The sequence below is a fragment of the Gorilla gorilla genome, chromosome 11 (assembly GCF_029281585.2).
Source record: "Gorilla gorilla gorilla isolate KB3781 chromosome 11, NHGRI_mGorGor1-v2.1_pri, whole genome shotgun sequence".
Classification (NCBI taxonomy): domain Eukaryota; kingdom Metazoa; phylum Chordata; class Mammalia; order Primates; family Hominidae; genus Gorilla; species Gorilla gorilla.
Genome location: NC_073235.2, coordinates 135,875,803 through 135,896,858, shown reverse-complemented (window position 1 = coordinate 135,896,858; position 21,056 = coordinate 135,875,803). Strand labels below are relative to the sequence as shown.

The window sequence follows — 21,056 nt, the reverse complement described above, 5'->3', positions numbered from 1 at the left end:
TTTCTCACGATGACTCCCACACAGAAGGGCCAAATAAAAAGGTGATACTTTGTTCTAGGCAATTCCCTCCCTTCCTTTCCAGACACCAAAAGGCTCCTGGTACAGGGCTCTGGGCACCATGTTGGCCAACAGGGCAGACTCACTATATCTCCATTCAGAAAGTTCCAGGCCAGGCGCAGTGGCTCATGCCTATAATCACAGCACTTTGGGAGGCCGAGGTTGGTGGATCACTTGAGGTCAGGAGTTCAAGACCAGCCTGGCCAACATGGTGAAACCCCGTCTCTACTAAAAAATACAAAAATTAGCGAGGCTTGATGGGGCGTGCCTGTCATCCCAGCTACTTGGGAGGCTGAGACAGGCAAATCGCTTGAACCTCGGAGGCGGAGGTTGCAGTGAGCCGAGATGGCACCACTGCACTCCAGCCTGGGCAACAGAACGAGACTCAGTCTCAAAAAAAAAGTTCCAGAACAGATGACTGGAAACTGCAGTGGAGCTCTGGGTACTCCAGGGTTCTATGGCTGCACCAATTATCACTTGGCTCCTGGCATGAGGTGATGTCAGGCTGTAAGCTAGACCCAGGGCCAGAGCTGGGGTTCTTGGATGCTGGAGGAAGACCCGGTCCTCCCTGGGATGGAGTGGAAATGGGGTGACAGACATCTGAACAACAAATGTCTCTGTGCGACACCACCACCCTGGCAGGGGGTGGCAGAGAGGAGAACTATCTAGGGGGCCACGGCAGGGATTTACAGGGTGAACAGAGGAGGCCGCCAGGCAACAGGGGTGGGGCGGGGGTCAGGGAGCAGGAGACGGTGAAGGCCCCTGCAGTCCTGTGGGAACAGCAGATGAGGCTGCTTGCCTCACTGGGCAACAGGGAGTCGACTGGATAAGGAGGGGGACTCCAGGAACAGAGAGGCATTCCAGAAAGATCCATCAGTGTTCAGGATGCCTCAGCAAGAGGCAGGAGACAGGAGGAGTGGACCCCCTGGGAGGGGGCAGGGGACAGAGGGAGGGGACAGAGGCAAGAGGAACAGCAGGACTTGGCGGCTGTGAGGATGTGGGGAGTGGAGGAAGACAGGGGCCCTAGGGGTCCCTGAGCTGGACCAGGGGGTGAGCGTGTTGTGGAATGGGGTGCTGCTCTCTTTTCCACCTTCACCAAAGGAGGAAACTACTGTTCAGGCCCTGCCTGGAAGCAGCCAGGGAGGAGGAGCAGGAGGATGGGCTTGGGCCGGGTGAGGCAGAAATGTCTCCTTGGAGCCCAGAGCCCCCACGACTCAGGGGCCTGAAGACAGCCCCAGAACAGGGACTTCTGACAGCTCTTCTGGGGCTTCAGTGGGAGACCCCAGTCAGAGCCATGTGAGCTGGCCGCAGCCTCTGAGTAATTTGGAATTGTGCCGCAGCTGGGGGAATCTGGAGTTCAGGCATCAGCCTCTGCTCCAGAGATGACATGGCCTTTTTACATGGCCTGAGAGTTGGTTCCAATCAAAGGTTAATGCCAATGTGGGTCCAGCCCCCTGAAACCTGCCAACATCCTACCCCCGTCTCAGGAGAGAATGGTCCCTCTGCCTGCTTAAGACTGTCCTTTTAAAATTCACCTCGAGTGTCACCTCTGAGGGAATCTCCTAGGGGAGCCTCCAAGACGCCCCACCTCCTGTGATGGATCTGCCTGGCCTGAGACTCCCCTTCATTCCACCCCTCCCTCATGGCGCGAGAAAGAAACTCCACTTCCCACCCAGCGTGAACAACTAATAAGCTCATAATAAGCTTGTACTCGAGGACACCCAACATCTTCACTGTCAATTTAGCTCCACAAAAGCAGTTTCAGGAGAAAAACAAATGAACAAAAAAAGAGACAGGGTCTCACTGCGTCACCCAGGCTGGAGTGCAGTGGCATGATCATAGCTTACTGCAGCCTGGATCTCCCAGGCTCAGGTTATCCTCCCGCCTCAGCCTCCAGAGCAGCTAGGACTACAGGCATGCGCCATCATGTCTGGCTAATTAAAAAAAAAATGTTTTAGGCTGGATGCGGTGGCTCATACCTCTAATCACTTTGGGAGGCCGAGACCAGTGGATCACTTGAGGTCAGGAGTTAAAACCAGCGTGGCCAACATGAGGAATCCCATCTCTACTAAAAGTACAAAAATTAGCTGGGTGTGGTGGTGCACATCTGTAGTCCAAGCTACTCAGGAGGGTGGGGCAGGAGAATTGCTTGAACCTGGGAGGTCGAGGTTGCAGTGAGCCGAGATCACGCCACTGCACTCCAGCCTGGGCAACAGAGCAAGACTCTGTCTCAAAAAAAAAAAAAGAAAGAAAGAGAAAAAGAAAAAAAAACAAGAGAAAAAAAAGAAAAAAAAATTTTTTTGGTAGAGATGGGGTGTCACTATGTTTCCCAGGCTGGTCTTGAACTTCTGGGCTCAAGCAATCCTCCTGCCTTGGCTTCCTAGGTGCTGGGATTATATGTGTGAGCCACCACACCAGGCCAGAAAACCATTTTTTCTATAGCAAAGAAGAATTGTGTTCCCACTAAGGTCTGGCTGAGTGTTTCCAATTCCACCCTCTGCTCTTGCAGGGCCACAGACATGTCAAGTACTTCGTGTGTTCACAAGTGTATGATCAGTAGCCAATGGACCCCTCTCTATGCCTCTTTGTACTCGATTCTATGAACCAGCACTGAATAGGAAAACAAGCGTCAAAGAGGGGATCGGGGTCTTGGGGTTGCGTCCTAGGTGTGTTACTGCAGCCATGAGGCCGTGAGCAAACAGCGCTTGGCCCTGCACCTGAGTTTCCTTCTTTGCAAAATCATGTGGTTAGACGAGCTGACCTCTAGATCCCTTCTGTGATCCTTTAGGGGAACTGAAACCATTTAGGAATAATGAGGCCACATACCCACTGCTGCAAAGTGTGTTATGAGCCACCTTGAGCCAGAGCTTGCTCCTGGAGTGGGTCTCTTTCTGCATTTGGTCTATGAGATTCCTGCTTCCTCTGGTCAGGCCTGGCCATAGCTCTGCCACTGGCTGGTACTACCAGCCTAGTAAATGCAAATCTCCCTCTGGGGAATGCCTTGCTCTAGAATTACCTTTGGAAGAGTCTCACCAAACTTCACCACCAGCTCCCCCTCACTTCCTTCTTCATTTTCTCCTTCCTGACTCTTGACAAAACCTGTTGGAGGACAAAAAGGCTGGTTTTCAGAAAACAGAGCAAGAACCAGACAGAAAAGACTCCCTGGGTCACCCCACCCAGACCTAGGAAGATGTACTCTCTCCTTTTTTTTTTTTTTTTTAATCTCGGGGCCTCAGCATCATTTAGGAGTCAGGCCTGCCGGGGATTCTGTTTTTGTGCAGGGATTGGTCATTTGCCAACATGGTCTAATTATTTTTAGGAAAATCAAAGAGATTCCCCCTCCTTTTCAGTTCCTCTTTGCAACAAACCAGGCAACAAAGAAATCATCACATCACAGGCAAAAAGATTAGGAAACTTGACAGCTCATCCCACGCCACTCAAGATAGCAGCCTTTTGAAATTCTAATTTAAGCTTCCTAATATGCTGTTTCCATAGAAATGTATGGAACTGTCTTGATAGTTTATTAAAAACACCCGCACAAAAGTTCTCATCATTTTTCGAACTGCTTTGACCCTGCTGGGTGAACTGGAGCTTGGGGACTCAGTGGCAAAGTCCGCTCTAGCACCAGGCCCAGGCCCACCTCAGTTGGAGAAGGAGGCAGGGACCAGAGGGGCAGAATTGGCAGCACACGCTTCTTCCTGATTTCTGGAAGCATCCCAGCCAGGCCCTCACAAAATGCCCTTTTGAGGAGGTGATGCCCCCTTTTCCTCCCCCGACCACTGTGCAGACCATCTCAGTGAAGACGGCTGGACACACGCAGCTCTTCCCTAGCCATGAAACAGCTTTAGACAATCTGCCTAGAAATGTCACCCGGAAAGGGTGTTTCCTAAACACAGTTTGTGCTAAATGCTGCTGGCTCAGGGGAGCCTGTCCATCTCCTGCTTGCTTTCGGACGCTGCAGACCCCCCGACAAAGACGTTGTGATCTCCAACGAGCAAGAGGGGCCAGGGCGACAACAGGCAGCTGCTGCTCAGGCCCTCACACCAGCTCTTTGAGGTCTGGACCTGGGCCCAACACTCTCTGGTTGAGTCAGAGCCCCAGCTTGCAGGGAACCTCGAGTGGGTCACAGTCCGCCCTGAGGGCCAGGGATTGGACCCTGCTTGCCACCTACAAGGGACTGAGGGGTCAGTACATTCATGGCCACCCCTGCCCCTAGGGCTGCACAGGCTACAGGGGGACCCCTCACAGTAACTGAGTGTCCCCTTGAGTCATCCACCTGCAGCCCCACTTCTCTGGTCTGCTTCGTTAGTCCTTTCCAGGGAGAGAAGATATGGGGCAAAGTGCCAAGTATGAAAGGTGTTTATAAGAAGGCTCCGGGCAGTTCCGCCCAGAAGGTGGCTCAGCAGCCACTTACTCTCCAAGCAGCTCGAGTGGAACTCCAGGTAGAATTTGGTCTGGGACTTGGTCTTCAATGTGGCGTAGCACCTGAGAAACTCAATCTGTCCTTGGCTGTCAACAGTCCCGGGACCTGGAACAGGGGAGAACACGGATTCAGTTCCACAATGTGCCTGGAGATGGAGCATTTCAAATTAGTTCTCATGCCACATACTGAGCTCCTTCTCAGGGTCCCAGGAAGGTAGGAGTCTAGTGGGAGACGAACTAAAGCTACAGCGAAATCCAGCACCCAGCCGAGCATCCTCAACCTCTCTGATGCATCATGAGCTGGCCAGGTCAGAGAGCGGGGCAGAAAGATGCAGAGTCCCAGGAGTCCGAACCTCATTCCATCTCTGTCACTAAAGCTGTGTGACCTCAGGCAATACTCCCACTATTTCAGGCTCCCAGCTAGTTCCAGCAAAAAGACTTTGTACAATGGCTCAGTTGCTCAATACCCAAATCAATGCTGTTTCTGAGTTCAGATAATAAGGGCTAGCAGCTCTCTCTCCCTTAGGCACAGTTATCCCCACTCCTTACTCTGGACTCCATAAGCTCATTTGTACAGAGTTAACTTGCCTGCAACTGTATTAATTTAGATGATGCTTTTGCAAGCATCGTTAAGCTGCTTTTAAACAAGTGTTCTGTCCTTTCATAGAAATTTTGAGCCACAGAACAGAGACTTGTTCGGAGACCATGAACAAACCTTTCCTTCCTCCATCCCTCACATCCTTCCTTCTTTCCTTTCTCTTTCTAAACCCCACAGTGCCCAGTCCAGGCTTGGCTTAGGTAGATGCCCTGTCAATGCTCAATCCCCGTGATCAGTGTTTTCCAGCATCTGCTGTGTACTGAGCCCCCATGGAGGGAAGCCCAGCCTGACATGGAGGATGCCCTACCCTGGAATAGAGGAGGAGATGGCAAGGGCAACCCCTTCAAGGCTGCAGGAGCTCAGAGAAAGGAGAGACGGGTGGAAGTCGGGGAAGAGGTCCAGCCTAAGGACTAGGAAGATTCTAGAAAGGCGCAGTGGCCAGACTTAGGAAGGAGACACGATGGTGGGTCAAGGCTTGGGTGGAGGAGAGAGGTCACATTTCTGGGGCCATGGATGTTAGATACAATAGGATAGATAAGAGCACCCCAGGAAGACAGTGCTCCGGCCTCACGTGTGTCCCCCAGGGCATGAAGGACACAGAGCAAGATGGTCTTTCCTTGTATTTGGGTCCCCTACGCTTGGTCTTCCTAAAGGAGCCCGGTGACCACTGGGCTGACCGCGGAAGCAGAGACTGGGCAGAGACAACATGGCTCCCTGGTCACCTAGGCCAAGGGCTGGATGGGCACATTACAGAGAACACCTGGCCCAGCTGGGATGAGGGTGGCCTGGCAACCAGGGCTGAGCTGGATTATTTGAAAAATTACCTGCAAATCTAAATATTATTTACTGTGGTGTTTCCCAAAACTCAGTCATTTGCATCCCATCTTAACGATTTTTACCATCTCTGCCTACCACGCACCTGTGCTACTCTTTACTTAATATTTTCTCTAAATAGACTCACTTTTTAAAATTAAGTGTAGCTGAATAAGGTATATCACAATACTAAATGGAAAAGCAACGGTGCTTGCCTTAAACAGAAGACATAAATGTAAAACATGTTAAAACAAAGGCATTACTAATAAATGTTTATTCATGTCCCCGGCCGCCTCCTTCCACCCCACCCGGAGAATTATCTTCAGTGTCTTCAGGCCACACCTTGGTAAACACTGATTTACCCACGTTTTCAGACTAAAATTGAGGCTCAAAAGGCTGACATACTTGCCAAGCAGAGCAAGTAAATTCTCTGGACTGCAATTGTGCTGTGGCTGGGACATGAAGAAACTGACTGATATTGTGGACTTGCCTGGGAAAATGAGCCTTCCTCTAATGCAGACCACTGACTGTCACCCGAAGACAAGCTCCCAACACTCCTTGTCATTGAGGAAAACAGAGAAACAGACACCGTCCTTTGCTTACCGTTCTTGGAGACAAACTGGGAAGTGACTCCTGCCTCAAATGTGGCAAAGACAGGGCTGTGGTCACTTGTCATGATGTCGCTGGTACTGCCTGCAGGGGAGGGAAGGCATTTTTAAGCAGGGAAGGAGAAGCCCTTCCGGTCAGGCCAAGGATGGCAACCCTAAAGCAGAAAGAAACTTTAGTTATGGAGCCCTCCAGAAGTGCGAAGTTTTGCACCTGTTGTCCTGTTGTCCTTCCACAGCAATGCTTAAAGGGTTCAGTGGAAGACAGTGTGGACACTGCCTCCTCCATGGACAAAAGAAGCCTGTGCTCGTTTTTCCTAAAGACCTAAGACTTTTCGAATTGATTAGGGAGTGTGAACCATGGAGATTTTTCTGGTCTAATCATTTTATTTATTTATTTACATATTTTTGAGGCAGAGTCTTGCTCTGTTGCCCAGGCTGGAGTGCAGTGGCGCGATCTCGGCTCACTGCAGCCTCCACCTCCCAGGCGCAAGCAATTCTTATGCCTCAGCCACCCGAGTAGCTGGGAGTACAGGTGCATGCCACCATGCCCAGCTAATCTTTGTGCATTTTGTAGAGATGAGGTTTTGCCATGTTGGCCAGGCTGGTCTTGAACTCCTGACCTCAGGTGATCCACTCGCCTCGGCCTCCCAAGTGCTGGGATTACAGACGTGAGCCACCACGCCTGGCTCACTTTATTTTATTGATGAAGAGCCCCAAACACAGGGTGGGAAGGGGAATTAGGGCCACTCAGCTCATCGGTGGGAGAGACGGGACACCTTTTCCATCCCACAATGCCTCATAGAACCGGGAGAGCGGAGGACGCTAAGTGTAGAAAACTCTGTTAAGGAGCTTGGTGCTCGGGTGAGAATGGAGGCAGCAGAGCACTTTGGGAAGGGGCAAGAGAAAGAGGACAGTTCTAGAAAGACAGTTCTTTCAAGATAGCCCGTTGGAGATGCCTGGCAGGAAATGGGCACTCAAGGCTGGAGATGCATCTTTAGATGTGGAGTCTTAGGATTAGGTGGAAGCAGAAGACCTGAGCATGTCTGGGCTTTCACACGAAGGATGAGAAGAGACGAGGATGGAATTCCAGGGCACACCAACCATGAATGGGCAGGCAAAGGAAAAACCGCCAGCAAAGGAGACCAAGAAGGTGATAAAACAGACTTGGCATCCTTTTAAGAAAGCATTTACAAATCAGCAAGAAAAAGATAAACACTCCACCCTTCAACCAACCAAAGGATATGGACAGAAAATTCACCAAAAAATACAGATGGCTAATAAACATGAAAAGAAAAAAAGCTCACTTACTAAGGATCACCAGAGAAACACATGGAAACTATGAGACAGAACAGAGAAAGGGACAGGAGAGAAGGATGGGAGTGGGGGCACTGGTAGGTAGTGGAGAAGGAATAGATGGAGTCAAGGGTCCAGGGGCAAAGGCTAGGCAGGAAAGAAAGAGGAGGCTACCCCTTCTCTGAGACAGGAGGGAGGAAGATGCGAGGGCATCAGCCTAAAAACTGGACCTGAGGCCAAGCACGGTGGCTCACGCCTGTAATCCCAGCACTTTGGGAGGCCGAGGTGGGTGGATCATTTGAGGCCAGGAGTTCGAGATCAGCCTGGCCAACATGGCAAAACCCCGTCTCTACTAAAAATACAAAAATTAGCTGGGCGTGGTGGTGGGCGCCTGTAATCCCAGCTGCTTGGGAGGCTGAGGCAGAGAATCACTGGAACCTGGGAGGCTGACGTTGCAGTGAGCCAGGATGGCGCCACTGCACTCCAGCCTGGATAACAAAGCAAGACTGTCTCAAAAAACAAAACAAAACAAAACAAAAAAAAAACTGGACACAGGCAGGAAGAAATCAGTGAGGTCCAGTGCTGTGTGAGGCAGGAGAGGATGGAGGTGGGGAGTCAGGCTGAGCGCAGGGGTACAGGTTTGCTGCGGCAGTGGAGGAGGGGTGTTCCAGGGAGAATTTAATGGGTTGACGAGCAGGGTTTTTTTTTTAAGCATTCTCAGAATATTTCAGATATGTACTGAACATAATAGCAATGGCACTACAGTGTGTCCTTAAGCCTAGGAGGTGGACTGTAACATGGGTGACCCTCAAAGACCCAGTCCTCCTCCCAGTAACCACACTCTCTGTGGTCCCCTCCCACCATGAGTCTGGGCTTGGTCATGTGACTTTCTTTGGCCAATGGGACCTTAGTAAACATGAGGCCAACAGAGCCTTAAGAAGAACTTCCCCATTGGTGACACTCGCATCTGGGAACCCTGAGACCAGGAAGCTAAGAAGCCAGCACTGGCCTGCTGGATGATGAGTACCACCCCTATGCCTGCTGACAGCCAGCCGACCCCAGATCTGATGGGCTCCTGCCTGAGTGTGCCCAGATGACACCAACTACAGCAGAGGTGAGCAGTCCAAATTCAGCCTAGCGCAGAGACTCACAAACAAATAAATGTTTGCTTTAAGTCACTGAGTTTTAGGACAGTTTGTTATGCAGCAATAGACAGCTGATACGCCTGCTATGTTAATTGTCATGAGAAGACTGAGGCTCCCAGGTCACCCCTGTTTCCTGAGCTCTGGACATTCACTCCCTTTTCTTTTCCAACATCTTGCCTCCCCTCAACCCCAACTCATTAAACGCTTCTACTGAGCCCTCTGGCACTTAATGAAATATCATTAGCAAAATTCCCTGTATCTTTAATCTTCCTGTCACCTCCCAAACCCGGCCCTCCCCGGAAGACACTGCTGCCTCTCTGGTGAGGCTTGTTTTCCTCCCCAACCCTCATATTCCGGGCCCAGAGGTGGGGGCAAAGGGTGTCCTTCCTGCTCCTCATTGCCACTTCCGGACTGATCTCCCTCCTCTTTCTCTAAAGCCTCCACTGTCGAGCAGTTTTGAATGCCAAGTTTAGGTGCAAAACAGTAAGTGGTAATTCTACAAGCCTCCACTATCTCCTGACTCTCGGCAGAGGCTGGCTGAAGCAGACAGATGGTTGAGACAAGAATTGGCAGGATGCATGGAGCTGCAGGATGTGGGAAGGACAGTGTTGACAGGGTTGACCCTGCGTGTGGCTGGGAAGGAGTGACAGGCCTGGAGAGTCCGACGGGTGGCGGGGAGGGAATGCACAAGTGAGGAGGCTGCAGGCAGAGGGTAGGACTCAGGCACTTTGAGTTTTGGAAGCTGGAACAATGCCCTGGCCATGGCTATGAGGGCAGGTTGCCTTCCCACACATCTAAAGGTGTTGTGTGAAGTTCATCTAGTGACGTCACTTCTGGGAGACAGAGCTCAGTCCTTCAGCAAGGAATGCAGGGTGCGTGTGTTAAACTATTTCAGGGTAGATGCTCTGGGCTCTTCTGGGCAGTAGGAGGAGACATGCACTGGAATGGAAGTCAGTTCAAAGTATAGGACCAGAGTTAAATAAGTGAGACCAAATTTGCCAGTCCCCAGAGACAGAGTGGGAGCCACAAAGGTGGCCAGCGGGCAGCATTCCCCCACCCCTCTCCTTGCTCCAAGAACCGGGGTGGCCATCCTTTAGAGGCCATTGTGTGGGAATTCGCAGTGTTTTAAAAATAATACCACTGGGCCTGGCGCAGTGACTCAGGCCTGTAATCCCAGCACCTGGGGAGGCTGAGGCGGGTGGATCACCTGAAGTCGGGAGTTCGAGACCAGCCTGACCAACATGATGTAACCCCATCTCTACTAAAAATACAAAAAATTAGCCAGGCGTGGTGCTGCATGCCTGATATCCCAGCTACTCGGGAGTCTGAGGCAGGAGAGTCACTTGAGCCTGGCAGGCAGAGGTTGCAGGGAGCCGAGATTTTGCCACTGTACTCCAGCCTGGGCGACTGAGAGAGACTCCGTCTCAATAAATAAATAAATAAATAAATAAATAAATAAATAAATAAATAAATAAATACCACAATTCTCAGTCAGTGAAGTGTTCAAAGCAACTCTGTTCTGTGGATTTTTAAGGTCTCACTTTGTAAGTAATGGGAACTAATCAGTAACTTTTCAGAATAAGCATTCAGGCAATTAAGAACTCCTTCAGTGCACCTTCAACTTTGAGGGTCAAGAGTTAACAGTCATTTCTTTCTTTCATTTTTTTCAGAGATGGAGTCTACGTTGCCCAGGCTGGTTTTGAACTACTGGGCTCAAGCGATCCTCCCACCTCAGCCTATTGAGCAGCTGAGACTATAGGTACGTGGCACAGTGCCTGGCTAACAGTTATTTCTTAATTGTTTTGATAACTTATTCCATAATTATTTATTTTAATATTACATATTATGCCTTTTAAAAATCAATTTAACTCAATTTATGGTTAAACCTCCCCAAATATATATGTGTATATATGTGTACACACTTGTGACATGTATTAGTTTGAGCCATATGAATTTCCAATAACTATTTCTGGCCTACAAAAACACTTTCATATGGTTCACACTTAATATGTTCTTTTCAAAAGAAATAAAACTGAATTTTTAAAAAAGTGCTCTGGGTCGGCCGCAGTGGCTCATGCCTGTAATCTCAGCACTTTGGGAGGCCGAGGTGGGCTGACCACCTGAGGTCAGGAGTTTGCAACCAGCCTGGCCAACATGGTGAAACCCCGTCTCTACTAAAAATACAAAAATTAGCCAGGCATGGTGGCAGGAGCCTGTAATCCCAGCTGCTTGGGGAGGCTGTGGCATGAGAATCGCTTGAACCCAGGAGGTGGAAGTTGTGGTGAGATGAGATCATGCCATTGTACTCCAGCCTGGGTGACAGAGTGAGACTCCGTCTCAAAAAGAAAAAGAAAAAAAGTGCTCTATAATTCAAATGTCTCCTAAAGCAGGGGATATGGATTAGGTGGCAGCACAAGACAGGCAGGGAAGCATCAACATTTCCAGGTCGCCTGATTAGGGTTACAGTGAATTCTTCCCTTTGACACATCAAGAGACTGAAGCCCTTAGATTTTAGGGCAGTCACACCTCCCAGCTTGGTGCCATTCTCTGATCCTGTTCTGCTTTCCCCAGTGTTTGGACTCACCATAAGACTGACACACCACGTGCACCAGGGGATAAGACTTCCAGAGGACTCGGTCACACCAGGAAGGCAAGTTGTACTTCATCTGCAAATCAAAGTCATAGGCTTTATAAAATGCCTCTTATTATTATTTTTTTAATCAGTAAAAGAACAGATTAACTGGTGGCCTCTGTAATCCTCAAATTCATCGGCTGTTGGCTTTTTATAGAATTTCCCTGTAGGTGGCTTTAAACTTTTTTCACATGGCTCAAGTCCAGACTCCACTGCCACGCCTTCTTCTTTAGAATAAGATAACTCACCTTGCTGTATTCCCTCACCTATCCTCCTGACTACTTCAGTATCCCTTGTATCTTCACCTTCTCTTACTTTCTTTCTGACTCAGATGAACCCCCACCTGTATTTTCAGCTCAGTCTCTGCTCACTTTCTGCAGCCACTTACTTTAATAACACACTTCAGCTTCCACCCCCAGTTCTATTCATCCATCTATCCACCTCTTCATCTCCCCAGCTACCCATCTTTACTCATTCACCCATCCATCCATCCACCTACCCACCTATTCATTCATCCATCCACCCATCCACTTATCTACCTATTCATTCATCTATCCATCCACCCATCCATCCAACCACCTGTCCATTCATCCATCCACCCATCCACCTATTCATCCACTCATCCATCCACCCACCCACCCATCCATCCACCCACCGACCTAGCCATCCATCCATCCACCCATCCACCTATCCATCCATTTATCCATCCCTCCACCCACCCACACATCCATCCATCCATCCATCCACCCACCTACCCATTTGCCTATTCATCCATCCATCTATTCATTCATTCATCCACCTATCCATCCATCCATCCATCCATCCCTCCGCCCACCCACCTAACCTTCACCTAGCCATCCATCCATCCATCCATCCCTCCGCCCACCCACCTACCCATTTACCTATCCATCCATCCATCCATCCATCCATCCATCCATCCATCCATCCACCCACCCATCCACCTATCCATCCATTTATCCATCCATCCATCCTTCCCTCCACCCACACACACATCCATCCATCCACCCATCTACCCATTCTCCTATTCATCCATCCATCTACTCATCCATCCATCCATCCATCTGCCCACCCACCTACCCATTCACCTATCCATCCATCTATCCATCCATCCATCTATTCATCCATTCATCCACCTATCCACCCATCCATCCATCCATTCACCCACCCACACATCCATCCATCCATCCATCCATCCACCCACCCACCCACCTATCCATTCGCCTATTCATCCATCCAACCATCTGTTCATCCATTCATCCATCCATCCATCCATCCATCCATCCATCCATCCATCCACCCATTCTCCTGTTCATCCATCCATCTACTCATCCATCCATCCATCCGCCCACCCACCTACCCATTCACCCATCCGCCCACCCACCTACCCATTCATCCATCCATCCATCTATTCACCCATTCATCCACCTATCCACCCATCCATCCACCTATCCACCCATCCATCCATTCACCCACCCACACATCCATCTATCTATCCATCCATCCATCCACCCACCCACCCACCTATCCATTCACCTATTCATCCATCCATCCATCTATTCATCCATCCATCCATCCAGCCATCACACCCATCCACTCATCCATTGACCCATTCACACACCCGTCTACCTACTTATCCAATCACTCAAACAGTATCTATTAATACCATATGACAAGCCCTCTCCAGGGCCTCAGGCTGCAATGAGGAGCAAGATGTCCGTTAGGTGGGATAGACAAGGTAAACTGGCAATAACAACCCTCTTTTATCAATATCCTTATCCCCTCATGTTCTAGCTCTTTCTTCTCTGTCTACAAACATAAAGGAACTCATCCTGAAAGAGCTTACCTCTGTCATCTCCTTCAATTACTTTTCTCTTTTCTTCCTTTTATCAATTTTCTTTCAAGAATGTTCTATTTTCAGGCTGGGCATGGTGGCTCATGCCTGTAATCCCAGCACTTTGGGAGGCCAAGGCGGGTGGATCACCTGAGGTCGGCAGTTCGAGACCACCCTGACCAACATGGTGGAACCCCATCTCTGCTAAAAATACAAAATTATCCGGGCATGGTGGCGCATGCCTGTAATCCCAGCTACTCAGGAGGCTGAGGCAGGAGAATCGCTTGAACCCAGAAGGTGGAGGTTGTGGTGTGCTGAGATTGCACCACCGCTCTCCAGCCTGGGCAATAAGAGCAAAACTCCATCTCAAAAAAAAAAACGAAAGTTTTTATTTTCATTCTGTCTACTTCTGAACCATTCACTTTTTAAAAAAACTTTAGGTACAACTTACATAAAGTGTACTAACCATAAGTGTACAGTCCCATGAATGTTTATGTTCGTGTATACCCACTTACCCACTACCCAGAGCAAGATATAGAAAACCGCCATCATCCTAAAGCTTCCCTCATAAGCCTTCCTTGTCAATACCAGAGCCTCCTAAAGGTAAGCATTAGTGTGACTAACATCTCCATTGATTAATTTATATGAACATATATAAATGGACTCGCTCAGTAGATACTCTTTTATGTTGGACTCCTTCAGCCACTTCGTTGCTTATAAAAGTTCCATTGTTTATAAGTATCACATTTATCTACTCTACTGTTAATGGACATAGGGTTGTTTTCAGTTTTGAAGATTACAAACAAAGCTGCCATAAACATTCATTTTTTTTTTTTTTTTTTGAGATGGAGTCTCGCCCTGTTGCTGAGGTTGGAGTGCAGTGGCAGGGTCTCGGCTCACCACCGTCTCCACCTCCCAGGTTCCAGTGATTCTCCTGCCTCAGCCTCCCGAGTAGCTGGGATTACAGGCGCCCACCAGCATGCCCAGCTAATTTTGTATAGAGACGGGTTTTGCGGTGTTGGCCAGACTGGTCTCGAACTCCTGACTTCAGGTGATTCACCTGCTTTGGCCTCCCAAAGCTCTGGGATTATAGGCGTGAGCCACCGTGCCCGGCTAAACATTCTTATACCTATTTTTGGTGAACAAATATACAAATTTCTCTTGAACACACACCAAAGCGGAATTACTGAATCATAGAATAGGTGCATTTTTAGTTTTCATTGATTCTGCCAAACAGTTAGTTAAGTCCTTTTTTTTTTTTTTTTTTGAGACAGGGTCTCACTCTGTTGCCCAGGCTGGAGTGCAGTGGGGCAATCTCAGCTCACTGCAACCTGTCTGCCGGATTCTTACAATTCTCCTGACTCAGCCTTCTGAGTAGCTGGGATCACAGGAGTGCGCCACCATGCCTGGCTAATTTTTGTATTTTCAGTAGAGATGGGGTTTCACCATGTTGTTCAGGCTGGTCTCAAACTCCTGGCCTCAAATGGTTTACCTGCCTCAGCTCCCAAAGTGTTGGGAATACAGGCATGAGCCACTGTGCCCAGCCTAAACAGTTACTTCTTAACGTTGCAGTTCTCAGCATCAGCTGCCCCTGAGAATTACCCGTGGGGCTCCACAAATAGTCAAGTACCACAGTAATGGACTGCATATAGGACAGAGGTCCTACAAAATTATAATGGAGCTGGAAAATCCCCATCACCTAGCGATGCTGTAGCTGTCATCATGTCACAGCACAACACATTACTCACATGCTTCTGGGGATGCTGGTGCAAACCAGCCCACTGCACTGCCAGTTGTGTAAAAGCATAACAGTACAATTCTGTTCAGTACATAATATTTGATAATGATAAACAACTGTCACTCATTTCCGTGTTTACGATATTATTTATCATTAGAGTGTATTCCTACTTATAAGAAAATGTTAACTATAAAATAGCCTCAGGCAGGTCCTTCAGGAGGTAACCAGAAGAAGACATTGTCATCATAGGAGATGACAGCTCCATGTTATTGCCCCGAGGACCTTCCATGGGATGAGATGTGGAGGTGGGTGATAATGTCATTGACCATCCTGAGCCTGTTTCAGCCTAGGCTAATGTGTGCATTTATGGTTTTTTTTGTTGTTGTTGTTTTTTTTGAGACGGAGCCTTGCTCTAGGCAGGAGTGCAGTGGCGCCATCTCGGTTCGCTGCAACCTCTGCTTCCAGGGTTCAAGCGATTCTCCTGTCTCAGTCTCCCAAGTAGCTGGGATTACAGGTGCACACCACTACGCCTAGCTAATTTTTGTATTTTTAGTAGAGACAAGAGTTTTGCCATGTTGGCCAGGCTGGTCTCGACCTCTTGACCTCAGGTGACTCACCCACCTCGGTCTCCCAAAATGCTGGGATTACAGGCATAAGCCACGGTGCCCAGCCTACGTCTTAATTTTCAACAAAAAAGTCAATGTAAATGAGAGTTTTGAAATTTTAAAACTCGAAAAAAAGCTTATAGATTAAGAATATAAAGAAATAAAATATTTCTGTACAGCTGTACAATGTGTTTGTATTTTAAGCTACATTTTATTACAAAAGCGTCAAAAATTAAATTGTTTATAAATAAAAAGCTTATAAATAAAAAATTACAGTAAGCTAAGGTTAGTTTATTATTGGAAAAAGAAAATTTAAAAAATAAATGTAGGGTAGCCTAAGTGTACAGTGTTTGTAAGGTCTACAGCAGTGCATAGTAATGTCCTAGGCCTTCGCACTCATTCACCACTCACTCACTGACTCACCCAGAGCAACTTCCAAGCCTGCAAGCTTCATTCATGGTAAGTGCCCTATACAGGTGTACCACCTTCTTTTTTTTTTTTTTTTTTTGAGACACAGTCTTGCTCTGTCACCCAGGCTGGCGTGCAATGGCGCGATCTCGGCTCACTGCAACTTCCATCTCCCGGGTTCAAGCGATTCTCTTGCCTCAGCCTCCCGAGTAGCTGGGGTTACAGGTGTGTACCGCCATGCATGGCTAATTTTTGTATTTTTAGTAGAGACAAGGTTTCACCGTGTTGGCCAGGCTGGCCTTGAACTCCTAACCTCAAGTGATCCACCCACCTCGGCCTCCCAAAGTGCTGGGATTATAGGCATGAGCCACCGCGCCCAGCCCATTTTTTTCTTTTTATACCATATTTTTACTGTACCTTTTTAATGTTTAGATACACAAAAACTTATTGTGTTACAGTTGCCCACAGTATTCAGTAAAGTAACATGCTATACGGGTTTGTAGCCTAGGATCAATAGGCCACACCATCTAACTGAAGTGGGCTTTGTGTATACACACTTCATGAGGTTCCCACAGTGACGAAGTCACCTAATGACACGCTTCTCGGAACATATCCCCGTTGTTGAGCGATGCATCGCTATTTTCAGCTGCCTTCTGGGTATTTTCTCTGGGTTCTTCCACTGATGTCATACAATCAATAAGTCTGAAAACAAGTTCTATTTTTTTCCCCTTCAAGCCAGCTCCGCCTTGTGATTTTCCAGTTTTTATCAATGGCAATCAGGTCTCGCAATATATCCTGATTTCCCCCTTTCTTTCATTTTCACTGTTTTTTCCCTGATTCAGCCCTAGCTGTTGCTCAGCTGAATGTGCACAATGGCCTCCTCACCAATGCCCCTGCCGCGTCCTCATCCTTTACCGCAATGCCCACCACAATTCTGCACATGCCACTCTGATGCACCAGTGCCCGGCAGAGCTTGCAGTGGCCCCCTGTGGCCTGTCATCCTGGCATCTAGGACCGGCCACTCTCCCATCTCAGGCCCTCATCTGCCTCAACTTAAACTCACGCCAAAGCAAACCATCCTTCACCAGCCTGCACAGGGATCCCCAAGGACCTGCTCTGACAGTGCCTTTGGGCCAGGTGACCTTATCCACACAGCAGGCAGTGGACCCTGCGGAACGGGGTGTCCCATCCTGGGGGTCCCAGCCTCGTGGGTGACAGCAGTCCGGGATCTCCTCCTGTCCTCTCAGTTGTATTCTCTTCCTCTCCTGCTCTGTTCTAAAATCCACCCAGCGCTTGGCCTTCCTCTCCCATGTCCAGTTCTTCACTTTCTCCTGAGCCCAGGTAGGGCCCAGAACTCTTTCAGATGACACTTTGAGCCTGTGCTCCATTGCCCTAGGCTTCTAGTGGGCCTGGGTACCTCACTGTCCCAGCCATTTGACCCGTGAACCCTGCCAGGGGCTGGCTTCCCTGATCCTTCCCTGCCCTGGCATTGTCACATTCTGGCTCTGGCTACAGCTAGTTACATATCTGTTTTTCCTACTGTGAAGTCCCTGGAAAAGACATCTTTGCTCTCCCATCACCTAGGAGAGTGCCTAACCCATAATAGGCCATCAGGAAATATCTTTGAACAAATGAATACATATTTTATTGCATCTTTCCCCAAAACACTGTTCCTTGGAAAACAAGTGGCCTCATAAGACATTAATTGGTGTTCCATGAATAACTGAGTTTGGCATACAGATTTCCTCATGGAGAACCACAGTGCTCTTGGGCCCATAAAGGCTCTGATAAGTCCTGCAGCGAAGAAACCTGCTTAATGTTAATTCACTGGGCAGTTTAGTAAATATATTTGATCACGGGACTTTAAAAAAATGATCTTCAGAACCCAGTTAAGGAAATAATACTTTAAAATCCTCTCAGCATCTTAGAGTATCTGGACAGAAGGTAAATCACAAGGGTTATTTTCCCAGCTCAAAGCAGTGTACAAGTGTGGCTTCCCATTTACTCTGTAACACAAATCAACATGTGCTTTCTAATTTTTTTCTTTCCTTTTTTTTTTTTGCCTAATGGATGAAGACACTTTCTGTTCACCTTTTAGGAACAGACACGAGCGGGGAGGAGATGGAGGGCAGGGAAGGCGTCTATGAAGAGGACTCACCCCTGTCGCTTTCTGCTTGGTGTAGGCGTATTTGTCCCGAGTCAGTCTCTCAAAACGGTAGGTTGGGGCAAACGTGATTTCTTCCTCCTCTGAAACAGAGAGACTTTCGTTTCAATTCTGATTCCCCAGGTTTTGCATCTGGCCAATTTTCCCTATTCTTCTGGTAGGAAATCGGGGGAAAGGGGACGAAAGGATGGCTGGAAAGGCTCCAAGAGGAGAGGCTGCTGTTTTTTTTGTTTGTTTTTTTTTTTTTTTTTTTTTGAGACGGAGTCTCTCTTTGTTGGCCAGGCTGGAGTGCAGTGGCGCGATCTCAGCTCACTGCAAGCTCTGCCTCCCTGGTTCACGCCATCCTCCTGCCTCAGCCTCCCAAGTAGCTGGGACTACAGGCACCCGCCACCATGCCCGGCTAATTTTTTGTATTTTTTTAAGTAGAGACGGGGTTTCACTGTGTTAGCCAGGATGGTCTCGATCTCCTGATCTCGTGATCCGCCTACCTCGGCCTCCTAAAGTGCTGGGATTACAGGTGTGAGCCACCGCTCCCAGCCGGGGCTGCTGCTCTTACCGAAGTGTAGGAAGACCTTCTGCTCCCTCCTTTCTGTGAGCAGCTGGTCGTGGGACAGGAGGTCTGCGTACTGCTGCTGCTTGATTTTCTGGATGATGGTTTCTGCCTCCTGGAACAAGAACATGCCCGGGCCTCTGGTGAGAAGCCCTGCTGATCCAGGCCTGACAAGCTTTGGGGCTGGGGGCAGGCAGCTGGATGACCCGGGCTGCAGAGCGATGGTGGCAGGGTGGCTGTGACAGTTACGGGAACCGGGCGTGAGCACAGGGGAACCGTGAGGAGCGGCTGAGGCTCAGTAATGGAAACAGCGTTGAGCCCCCAAGGGGAGCAGCCGCCTCAGCCCACTTGATTCACGTGTCTCCACGACCACCTGCCCCAAGCTGACTCAAGGGAGCCTCCATCTCATACAGCCCCAGCCCCAGCCCCAGGCGGGCAGCCCTTACCCAGGTAGGCAGATCCACACGGTAGTTAAGATCCCCAAACCAGAAGAGGTGCGTGAAGCGGTGAGTGATGTTAAAGGGACTCAGCTTCTTGTCGCCCAGGGCCAGGAACCGGAGAATGTTCATATAGTTTTGGTTTCGCCTAATGCAAGGAAAAAGCGGCCATCTAGCACGGGGTCACTGGTTCCCCCTGCACTGTGGCAGGAAGTCACTCCTGCCATAGGTGTGGGGCGAGGAGCGTAGCAGGTGGGGGGAAGTGAGACTTAGCCCTCCAGCCCTGCTGCAGCAGACCTCCTTAGTGTGCAAATATGGCACAGCCAGGATGCAAAGGGCATTTGAGGCCACACTGGGTGCACAGAGGGCAGGGGCCCAGGAGCAGCAGCATCTGCTCAGCAGAGAATCAGAACAGTGAAGATTCTAGATGGCTGTCTTCATTCCTGGGCCCCAGCTAGGCAAGATCAGCTTGGATTTGTAAGGAGGCCCCAGATGAGGCTTTCTGCTTTAGAAACAGTGCTAGTTAGGGGTCCATCAGGCTAATGACACAAGGATATATCTTTTCTGACCTTCAGACAAAATTCCTCCACACCTGAGGTCACTATTGTGCTGCAGTTGCCTTTAATGAGACTGTGCTGGGCCCTGAAAGGCCACAGGACATCCACAAGGTCAAAGGCAGGAGCTGAGCAGGTCCTTCTGGTGCTTAGAGGTGTGAGGCGTGTCTGGGCAGACAGCCCAAATGCACACTCTTGGGGGGAAGGAGTTCCATTACCTGAGTTTCTTTTCACTTCCTGAAGTCAAGTGGCTGTTGACGAACCCTAAGGAGGTTCCATTGAACATTAACGACACCCCCACGGCTCCCTTGTTCCCTAAAAAGAAGAGCAGAAAGAAGAATCAAAATATCAAACAGACACACTTGCCAAGGGGCCAGAAATCACCTGAAGGCAGGGTGAGAGGGGCAGTGAGTGAGGAGCTGGCAAGGGGAGGGCGAAACAGGGTCGTGCGGGGTGGGAGCCGCTGGGCAGAAAGCGGGAGATGAGAAAATGCAGGAGCAGTGCAGATGGCGGCAGCCTCAGGCTTCTCGGCGGGGCAGAGGAAGGCGGCTGCTGCGATCCTCCCCCAGCATCTCTCTCAAAAGTGACCAGGGTGCTAAGCGGGCAGCCAGAAGCCCGGGGAAGATTCAGAAGGTTCCAGCCTGGGTGGGCTGATCTCCCTCCCAGTGAACTCAAGGTTCCTGGGGAGACCAAAAACCCACACTGAGATCACACCTTTTTCTGCCAACGTTCTGATCTATTCTAGGTCAGTGGTTCCCAAAGGGAGTTCCCTGGACCAGCAGCTGCACATCACCTGGGAACTTCATGGAAGGGCAGATTCTCAGCCCCACCCCAGACCTACTGAATCTGAAATCCTGGGATGGGGCCCAGTAATCTGTGTTTGACAAGCCCTCCAGTGTCAGTGGTGGGCAAATGCTGGCTCACTGCCAGCTACAAATGGTTTTACATTTGTAAATGGTTGGAAACAAATCAAAAGAAAAACAATCTTTTGTCATTCATGAAAATACAAAATTCAAATTTCAGCGTTCATAAAGAACACGTTACCGGAACACAGCCATGCCTATTGACTTCTGGATTGTCTGTAGCTGCTTTCAGACTACGATGGCAGAGCTGAAGCGTTGTGACAGCTGTGTGGCCCAAAGAGCCTAGAATATTCACCATCTGGCCTTCTATGGAAAAC

At 49.2% G+C, this 21,056-nt stretch overlaps 1 protein-coding gene across 2 annotated transcripts in view; it reads right to left on the bottom strand.

Moving 5' to 3' along the window:
• INPP5D (inositol polyphosphate-5-phosphatase D) overlaps positions 1–21,056 on the bottom strand; it is a 150,371-nt gene that overhangs the window by 18,791 nt on the left and 110,524 nt on the right. For both annotated transcript variants that reach the window (XM_031008651.3, XM_031008652.3), the window contains exons 14-21: positions 20,095–20,191; positions 19,332–19,470; positions 18,892–19,000; positions 18,330–18,418; positions 11,521–11,602; positions 6,494–6,583; positions 4,472–4,585; positions 3,074–3,156 (exon numbers count right to left, since the gene is read on the bottom strand). In XM_031008651.3, the coding sequence (XP_030864511.2) occupies positions 3,074–3,156; positions 4,472–4,585; positions 6,494–6,583; positions 11,521–11,602; positions 18,330–18,418; positions 18,892–19,000; positions 19,332–19,470; positions 20,095–20,191 (803 nt within the window). The remainder of the gene's footprint in view (positions 1–3,073; positions 3,157–4,471; positions 4,586–6,493; positions 6,584–11,520; positions 11,603–18,329; positions 18,419–18,891; positions 19,001–19,331; positions 19,471–20,094; positions 20,192–21,056) is intronic.